We start from the raw sequence: 9,699 nt of genomic DNA on the forward strand, positions 1-9,699 counted from the left end.
TGATGGGGGGCTGGGCCCCCAGCGGCGAGGGCCGCCCTTCTCGGACGGTGATTGGACTTCCCTATGTAGACCCGGACTGGGATTGGTGCGAAGAGGCCAGAGCCTCCGGGCACCTTGGGCCGCGGAGTTGGGGAGGCGGCGGCCACCGAGAAGCCGGCGGGACTCGCAGCTCCCATGCCCGCCGTGTGCGGTCCGCGCAGGGCCGGTCGAGGGAAGGAGGAGGAGGCCCCCCCCACCTCATCACGCAGAGGCGGGGGAGGCGCTTGTCGCGTGTCGGGCGCGGGGCCAGTAGGGCGGGCGGCGGGAGGGGGGTGGTAGTGGAGGGAGTGAGAGGCGCGGGGGTCCGGGAATTGGCGGCGGCAAGACCAGCTCAAGACTAGACCTGGAAGCGCTTCCGGGGAGGAGGACTTGGGGGGCACCGGAGGGCGTGGGCGCGTCTGGTATGGGATGCCATGGAAAGGAGGGGGCCCTCCTAAGTAGATCTGCGGGTGGTTCCTTTGACGACTCCTCTTCTACCATTTTGCCTTGTGAATTGCCGAAGAGAGAGTCCCCATGGTCTCTGTTCAAATTCTGGGAACTTTCTCTTTGGGTGGGCTTAACCACCTACTACTTCATTATAGAGCTCTCCACCGCCTTTTCTGATACTGGGCACAAACGTGGGAATTATGTCAGAAAAGAGGAAGCCGCTGCTGGGTTTCCTAGGCAAACTCCCCAGGGGGACCGCATTGGGGAACTCAGGCAAGACTCACTGCCCTCTGTGCATGGGGCTTTTCAAAGCCCCCAGGCTCTTGCCTTGTTTGCACACAGTTTGCACCACGTGTCTGGAGCAGCTGGAACCCTTCTCCGTAGTGGACCTCAGAGGGGGAGACTCTGACACAAGCTCTGAGGGGTCAATATTCCAGGAACTCAAGCCACCCAGTCTGCAGCCACAGATCGGCATCCTCTGTCCGGTATGTGATGCTCAGGTGGACCTGCCCATGGGTGGAGTGAAGGCTTTAACCATAGACCACCTGGCCATGAATGATGTGATGCTGGAGAGTCTTCATGGGGAAGGCCAGGGCCTGGTGTGTGACCTGTGCAGCGACAGAGAGGTGGAGAAGAGATGTCAGACCTGCAAAGCCAATCTCTGCCACTTCTGCTGCCAGGCTCATAGGTAAAGATGGGATACCCCTCCCCCCCCCCCCAGGTGTGGCTTAAGAGCAGAATACAAAGAGGTATCAAGCCAGAAATCCCCTGGTGAGCAGATGGGATGGAAAGCTCTCTCAAATGCCGTGTAAGGTCAAAGAGCAGTATATGCTGTCATAAATACTCTGGAATGGTAGTTAACTCCTGCAGTCTAACATAATACATCTCAGAACAATAGAAGCAAAGGTTTGCATAGTCCTTTTCAGTTTGCAAAGCACAGTCGCAGTTTCCTTGGATCATCAATCGTTTGTATGGTGAATAATTGTAGTGGGTGCTGGATCAACAGAGAAGAATGCACAGCCCCTGGCCTTGATCGCATTTGATGCCTTGCAACTCTTATAGAAAAGCAGGCGCTGTTTTCCCTCCCATTTATTATTTGGGGAAACTGAAGCTCAGCAAAATGTGATTTGCCAAGGCGCCACAGCCAGTAAGTAGCATATAACAGAATCCAGTTTTTAAATCCAGGTCTTCTGACCACATTCTGTGCTCTTTCTAGTAATCCGTGCTGCCTTCCCAGTATAAGGGCTATTTGGCCGTACCCCATCACAGCCTTGCCTTGGACCCTAGAGTGACTCTGGAGCTTGGGAGGTGGACTTATCATCGGGGTGCAGATTTTTGTCTTTTATGGCATTTGGTGAACAGCTGGTCACATGAATCACTCTCTGTCCCTTCTCCACCCCCACCCCCATTCCAGGACATCAGATTATAAAATAGCCAAGATTTTAGGATTATCTTAAAATAGTTTTGGAATTCTGCCTTCCATTTGTTTTCTGGTCTCACCAACAGAACAAGTTAGTAATCTTCAGTCTTTCTATTTTTAACTTGTAATTATGACTGCCTTGCTACCAGCTACATAGCTGACCCTGTTTTCTCCATAGCCACTCTTCTGGTGCCAGAATAGTCATGCGAGCTTCGAGTTGCTATCATGCTACCGGGGCATCTTCCCACAGTCATCGGGTTTCCTGGGGATTCTCCTGAATCTCTAGAGGGTCACCGGAAAGGGGAATTAAAAGAGAACTGTGAAGACTGACCATTGATTTCAGTCTTTCTAATAATGCCAGTGACTTGGGGAAAATTCTAGCATGCTGCTAGAAAATTCTAGCATGCAGGCACTGGCCAAAGGAAATGCTTTACCAAAATCTCAAGTGAAAGTGGAGGGAGACTCTGTCGGGGCCAGCTGGACACTTTAATTGCTGGGTCTTCTTGCTGTGCTGCGTGGCACAGTTTCTGTCTCTTGGTGCTGGGTTCCCACCATGCTCTCACCTCTAGCTTGCTGAAGGAGTAGGCCATGGCTCTTGTCTCAGCTTGCCAAATTAATGCTTCGGAGAAAGTTCCAGGCCATAGGCTTTAGTGTTGCAACCTTTGGCAAAGTCCTGTCCCAGGTCAGAGAGCCATAGTCTACTATCATTTTATTCAACATAATAGCCTTTTTTGAATAGGTGTTATTATTTCCTCCCTGCACAGATGAGGAGGAACTGGGATCAGAGGATTACATGGTTAAGAGGTCAGAGCAAGGGACTGAACTCTAATCTGTTTGACTTCCAAGCCATGCTCTGAAAACTACCAGACTTGCCCAGCAGAACCGGCCCCTAATTGCCTGTCCCTGACTCTGTCCCTGACTCTGTCCCTAGGCGGCAGAAGAAAACAACTTACCATACGATGGTGGACCTAAAAGACTTGAAAGGTTACAGCAGGATCGGAAAGCCCATTTTGTGTCCTGCACACCCCACAGAGGAGCTGAGGCTGTTCTGTGAGCTCTGCGACCGGCCCGTGTGTCGGGACTGCGTGGTAGGGGAACACCGGGAGCACCCCTATGACTTCACGAGCAATGTTATCCACAAGCATGGGGACTCTGTGCGGGAACTCCTGAAAGGCACCCAGCCCCACGTGGAGGCGCTGGAGGAAGCCCTCCTACAGATCAAAGGGGTGAACACTGCCCTCCAGGAGCGGGTGGAGGCCGTGGCTGCCGACGTGCGAACGTTCTCTGAAGGCTACATCAAGGCCATCGAGGAGCACCGGGACAAGCTGCTGAAGCAGCTGGAAGACATACGGGTCCAGAAGGAGAACTCCCTGCAGCTGCAGAAAGCCCAGCTGGAGCAGCTGCTGGCAGACATGCGGACCGGCGTGGAGTTCACGGAGCACCTGCTGACCAGTGGCTCAGACTTGGAGATCCTCATCACCAAGGGGGTGGTAGTCGAACGGCTCACAAAGCTGAACAAAGTCGAATACAGTGTCCATCCTGGAGTAAACGATAAGATATGCTTCTCTCCTCAGCAGAAAGCAGGCCGGTGCCGTGGCTACGAAGTTTATGGGGCCATCAATATGAAAGAGGTCGATCCGAGCAAATGTGTCCTTCAAGGAGAAGGTAGGAAGGCATTTCCCGCTGGCCTGGAGAGGGCGGTGGGCGAGGACATGGTGTTTAAGGAGGTGTGGCTTTTTCAGCTGGGGCCCTCATCCAGCTAGGAAGAGTTTCCTACCAGCCAGTTTACTGAGGGCGAGACCATAGTGATTGAAAGGACAGTGACACCCCCCCCCTTCCTTGCCCTTTCTTTCTGTTTCGTTCTGGCCAGGGTATCCCATACAGCAGTGAGGCGTGACCCTTTTCCAGTTGAGCGAAGCAGTTACTAGCAAGGACCTCCAGGACCATGCTGTTTCTTTTTTTTCTTTCTTTCTTTTTTTTTTTTTTTTTAAAGATTTTTCTTTATTCAAGAGACAAGGATCACAAGTAGGCAGAGAGGCAGGCAGAGAGGGGGAAGCAGGCTCCCCGTCGTGCAGAGTGCCTGATGCGGGGCTCGATCCCAGGACCCCCAGACCGTGACCTGAGCCGAAGGCAGAGGCTCAACCCACTGAGCCACCCAGGCGCCCCGAGCATGCTGTTTCTATCAGATGGTAGAGCAGAGATAGTGCCCAAAGACGGTAACAGGATAGGCCGGGGTGAAGTCCTGCCTGCCTACAGAGGAGCGTGGCAGGGCCGCAGGGGGCTTGGATCATTCCAAAGAGTTTCAGAGGAATGAGGAAGACAAGGTTGGAGCATACTTTCATATGTGCCCTTCTTGGTTTATGTAAGCCACATCTTGACATTTGAAAGATTATGGTAGGCATTTCATTTGGTAGAGGGAGAAATAATTTCCTTTGACTCTCCTGTCCCGAAAGGACCCTTCTGTTCCTAAAAGCAGTTATTCAAACACAGATATGTCGGAGATCAGTCCTGATGGGCAGACTCGACCATGGATGCAGCCTGACTCCGGCACGGGAATTCTTAACCTTTTGGAGGTCTTAGGTCCCTTCGAGAATGATCTCTCCCCAAGAAACATCCACTAATTTGGGCACCCCGCTTCAGGAGATTCTTTGACCCCTCATAAGCCTCTGCAGAGACCACATGGTAGTTTATGAGCCCCTCGTTAAGAAGCCCTGTTGCAACTGCTGGGTCGGAAGCTGCACCTAGTGACTATTTTCCCAGCAGCTTGGCCCAAGTGCTGAAGAGGCCAAGCCGATCAGCTGTACCCCCCGACCAATTCAAGCATGATCTGCAGCTCGGACGGGATAGCTTTGGGCTTACAAACTTCCCTCACAGGGTCTAGAGGTTTTCTGCTCTGACTACAGAGGACCATCCCAAGTCTTTTCAAAGCTCCCTTAGGGCTGCAGTTAAGGTTCAGGATCCTGGGTGATCCAAGAGCAGCAACTGGCTGAGAGACAACCAGGCTTGCCAGGAGGGACTCCCAAGAGGTATGCTCTGGGGGCCGGAGCAGGAAGGGAAAGGAAAGGGAGCAGGGTGATTACGATAAACAGGAAGCAGGACCTTTTGTTCTAAAGAGAAGAAGGAAGATGGTGTCTGTTCTGCAGAGGCAGGCACCCCGTCTGGCCTTTCAGGTGAGGACTGAGTGTTTGATCTTCCGCAGATCTCCACCGAGCCCGGGAGAAACAGACAGCCTCTTTCACTCTGCTGTGTAAGGATGCAGCTGGAGAGAGCATGGGTCGGGGAGGAGACAGCGTGCAAGTCGCCGTCATCCCTAAAGATAAGAAAGACAGGTGTGTATTACACAGCCAGGTGTCAAGGGTAATAAGCAGCGACGAAACTGGACACTTAAGGCCCCTTTGTAGTTGGGGAGATGTGCCTGCAGTAGTTACATCCAACTTCCCCTTCCGTGCCCCCCAGATGCTATTAAAATATGTGGTGATATGACCAGTTGGAGCAGACGTGTTTTCTTCTGCGGGTTTTATGCCAATGCTCCACTCTCTCCCAAAAGTCTGCTCCCTGAAAAATACTCTTATGTTGGACCCAACGGGCCCCTTCTCAAAGTTCAGCCCCACTCTGCTACTCCATTGGGCTGGGAGTATATGCGTGTGTCTCCTGGAATCAGAGGAGGGAGGAAAGCAGGAGGGTACAGCAAGTCCATCAAAGAGAACACAGTGATGCTTTCATGGAATTCCTCTGTACATCAGATTAAAGCAGCATTTATATTGCTTCCTTCCTGTTGTGAAACTAGTTTTTGAGACCAGTGGAAGGGGCGTCCTGTTTGGGGGACATTTCAGATGAATGTGGGGCAGAATGGTGTAGGGCTCGCACCTCAAGTGGCAGGCGGCTGCAGCAGGCCTGTGAGAGTGAGTGGCTTTTTGAACCCCATCTGCATTCAGTCCGGTCAGAGCGCTGGTGCGAGATAACAAGGACGGGACATACTACGTCTCCTATACCCCCAAGGAGCCGGGTGTCTATACCGTGGTGGTCTGCATCAAGGAACAGCATGTGCAGGTGAGTAGGACCAATGCCTGGCCCTGGCCTCCTTTCTCCCTGCTTCCTCTGGCTTCTGTCATCTCAGGTTGTGGAGACATGACCTGGGGGATCAGCTGTGTGGAGGGATCGCATGGGATCCTCTTTCTTCCTTCTCTTCACTTGAGAAATGACGCAGATTTTGCTGGTGACCGTAAGATCTCTGTGCCTGTTCCTCCTCCTGGCTGTTGGGCTTGTATTTTGTCATTCTTCCCGTTGGAAAATTCTTAATTTGGGAAAGATACCTTCATCCCAGGGGGCATTCTGCCAGGGGACAAGCATACACATTCAAGTGATATCCTTTAGCTCAGGATTGTTCAGACTGTAACCAGACAGACTGGAACGTACTGGAACACAACTGGGGAGACTTGTGCCCTCTCCCCTCAACTGACCAGTCGTCTCTCTGCATGACCATCTACCCTCGTAACTCTTTCGCCTATTTCCGTATGTGCTCGGCTCTTACCACCTCCTCAGACAAGGATGACACTTTCTGGTCTAGAGATTGTGAATTTTTTAAAATTGGGCCATACTCAGCAGGTCCAACAGAATCCCTAGTACTCATAGGTTTTCCCCAACTGGAAAGCAGCACTGGCAGGGACAATGAAATATCATAGTGTCATGACGTGTTGGGCTTGTGCTGTGTGCAGGAAGGGCAGGGAAGACTCCTATTCAGCAGCCATTGCTGCCCATCTAACTACATTGGCCGGAGTGGGCTACTTGCCTCTGCCTACATTCTTAGGTCTTTGTTCCAGGCTGTTCAGGCCTAGGGATCATCATGCATTTGGACTAAGGAACAAACATGCTGAGGTACACAGTCCCTATAGAGCAAAACCAGAACTTGAACCCATTTCCTTGAACTCCAAGGTGTTTTTAAAATGGATCGTAAATTCTTGAAAGGAGGAGAGATGGAACACTTGAAAGGCTTCTGAGGTACCAGATTCTGAGTTTTGTGCTTCTGCAGACAGCATGCTTCTCAGCCAGAGAAAGGCCTGTGAGCTCCCTTCTTAGCTACTGATTGTCTAACACAGGACAGAAAGTGGAGAATGGAAGTTGTCCTGGAAGGAGAGGGGCAGGTGGGAGAGTTTTGAGTTGGAGGATTATTGAGCTCTTCACCTTTCTGCCTGTGTCCTCACAGAATGAGACTAGGTGGATGGGGAAACAAATGTCCAGGATGGACGGGAGGGAGGAAGGGAGTGAGGCTCAGCGTGTGAGAGGAGCAGGTGTGTGACAAGGCATTGGAGAGAGGATCATGGGAACGGCGTAGCCTTGTGGTTGTGGCATTCTACTAACAAGCCCCAAGACTCCCCTAGAATGGAGAAGATGGTGACACCAGTGACACAAAACACAGCTTTTTGGGCACCTGGGTGGCTCAGGTGGTTGAGCGACGGCCTTCGGCTCAGGTCATGATCCCGGACATCCAGGATCGAGTCCTGCATCGGGCGCCCAGCGCCTTGGAGAGTCTGCTTCTCCCTCTGACCTTCTCCTCGCTCATGCTCTCTCTCACTCCTCTCTCAAATAAATAAATAAAATCTTTAAAAAAAAAAACAAACAAACATCTTTTTAAAAAATTTATAAATTATATTTATTTATATGGGCTTATTCATGTATCAGGTGGGCTCCATGCTAGAGGGGCCGCACAGAGCCCTTGGCTCTCATGCCTTTGTACATGGCGTCACACAGCTTAAGCACCCAGCCGGTCACTGGTCCCTCATCCGTTTCCCTCCTGCTGTCCTCAACTCTCCAGGGCCAGGCCCTGTGGCTGACCCTGCATTTAAGCAAATGGGATGCTCAGCACATCATAATGTGCTGTTCTTTGCTCTTGGCCTCAACTTTGAAGGGCTCACCGTTCACCGTGACCGTGAGGAAAAGGCATCGTCCACACCCGGGTGTGTTTCACTGCTGCACGTTCTGCTCCAGCGGAGGCCAGAAGACAGCTCGCTGTGCCTGTGGAGGCACCATGCCAGGTGAGGAGGAACACTCTCGAAAGTCTCGCGGCGGTGCGGGGTCAGCTACCACACAGCCCCTGGGTTTAGGAGACTCAGACTTAGGCTCTCTTGCTAGGAATATAATCCATGCATATCAATACACCACAGTTCTAAAAGTTCGCTTAAAGCTTCTCTGTTCTGAAAAGTGAAATAATAAGCTTTAAAGTTCTGAGTTCTTGCAGTTCTGATCTAGTTCACCAGTCTTAGGAGCCCTGTGCTTCTCCCCAGGATGTTTGATTTCCATCTATACCCTTTCCAACAGCCTGGCAGTGTAAAAAAAAATCTAAACCCACTCTGCTTAGAAATGCCAAGCAAGTCAAGGATGGGGAAGTGGGTGATTACATCATTTGACCAGGTCTGGCTCTTTCCTTAGGGGAAGGAGGGTGGACTCAGGCAAGAGACCTTTTCTTTTTTTTCTTTTTTTTTTTTTTAATTTTTTTTTTTTTAATGATTTTATTTATTTATTTGACAAACACAGTGAGAGAGGGAACACAAGCAGGGGGAGTGGGAGAGGGAGAAGCAAGCTTCCCGCTGAGCAGGGAGCCCAACTTGAGGCTCGATCCCAGGACCCTGAGATCATGACCTGAGCTGAAGGCAGACCCTTAATGACTGAGTCACCCAGGCGCCCCTCTAATTTTTTGTGTAGCCCAACACAGGGCTTGAACTCAGGACCCTGAGATCAAGACCTGAGCTAAGATCAAGAGTTAGATGCTTAACCGACTGAGCCACCGAGGCGCCCCCCTAATTATTTTTTAAACAGTATTCTATCGTGTCCTTACTCTGGTGGTGGGCCTTAAGATAGGCTCATGCACCCTTTTGCATAAACACTTTAGGAACTATCTTCTTTATTTCAGCCACTCTTCCCATGTCTTTTATTTAAATTACTTTACAGTTAAAACCTAAACTGGTTCATCTTGAGTTAGCAGAATGTTAAAACTATGCTCTCAGAACTTCAGCAAACCTTAATTGATGTGCTGTCTTCAGTCCTCAGGAGGCCTCCTCCTAGACAAGGCGCCAGACAGCTTGTTTCTCTTGCCGAGTTTTTATTACATGTTTTCACACCCATGAGTCCACGTGTTGCCAGAAACGTTAAGTTTCCACGGAAAACTGCTGGACTTTATTCTTAATGGTTGTCTTCTGTCTCCTCTTGGTACCGCACAGGTGGGTACCTAGGCTGCGGCCACGGACACAAAGGCCACCCAGGGCGCCCGCACTGGTCATGCTGTGGGAAGTTTGCCGAGAAGTCAGAATGCACGTGGATGGGTGGGCAGAACGCACCGAGGAGTCTGCTCAGGACTGTGGCACTCTGACGCCTTCCTGAGCACGTGGTCGACCCGTTAGCTGCAGTCAGCACAACTTCCAATTACCAGAGGACCCCAGACCTTCATTAATTCTGAAGAAACGGATAGAATTAAAAACAAAGTGCCTTATCTTACACTCTCGAGTTCCAGTCCTTTCTTGTGAGTCACTCGCTGATGGTATGTACGGACGGTTGAGCACCAGAGACCACGCTTCTCTCTTCGTGATGGTCGGCAGTGTTCATTCTACACCGAGGCCCCCTTCTCTCGCGCAGGAATGGAGCACTCTATCCCGTTGGAATTTTGTGATCATGCAGGGCGTCTAGTTCCTAACTTTTGGATATGTAACTCGTTTATTTCTCCCAGAGCCACATGTTTGCTGTTTCCCTCAAAGAATTAAGACTGCCTTTCATTGTATCTACTTTTTCCTAGCACACTTTCAATGATTCATAATGGGATCTTG

General features: G+C 50.9%; 1 protein-coding gene across 1 annotated transcript; it reads left to right on the top strand.

Annotated features, from left to right (window-relative positions):
• Positions 1–50: 50 nt before the first annotated feature.
• Positions 51–9,373, top strand: TRIM45 (tripartite motif containing 45). The gene is made up of 6 exons (XM_032360682.1): positions 51–1,153; positions 2,817–3,550; positions 5,085–5,214; positions 5,821–5,935; positions 7,791–7,917; positions 9,100–9,373. The coding sequence occupies exons 1-6, from the start codon at positions 666–668 to the stop codon at positions 9,246–9,248; spliced, it is 1,743 nt and encodes a 580-aa protein (XP_032216573.1). The 5' UTR covers positions 51–665; the 3' UTR covers positions 9,249–9,373.
• The last annotated feature ends 326 nt before the right edge of the window (positions 9,374–9,699 follow it).

This window comes from Mustela erminea, chromosome 10, assembly GCF_009829155.1.
Source record: "Mustela erminea isolate mMusErm1 chromosome 10, mMusErm1.Pri, whole genome shotgun sequence".
NCBI classification, from domain to species: Eukaryota; Metazoa; Chordata; class Mammalia; order Carnivora; family Mustelidae; genus Mustela; species Mustela erminea.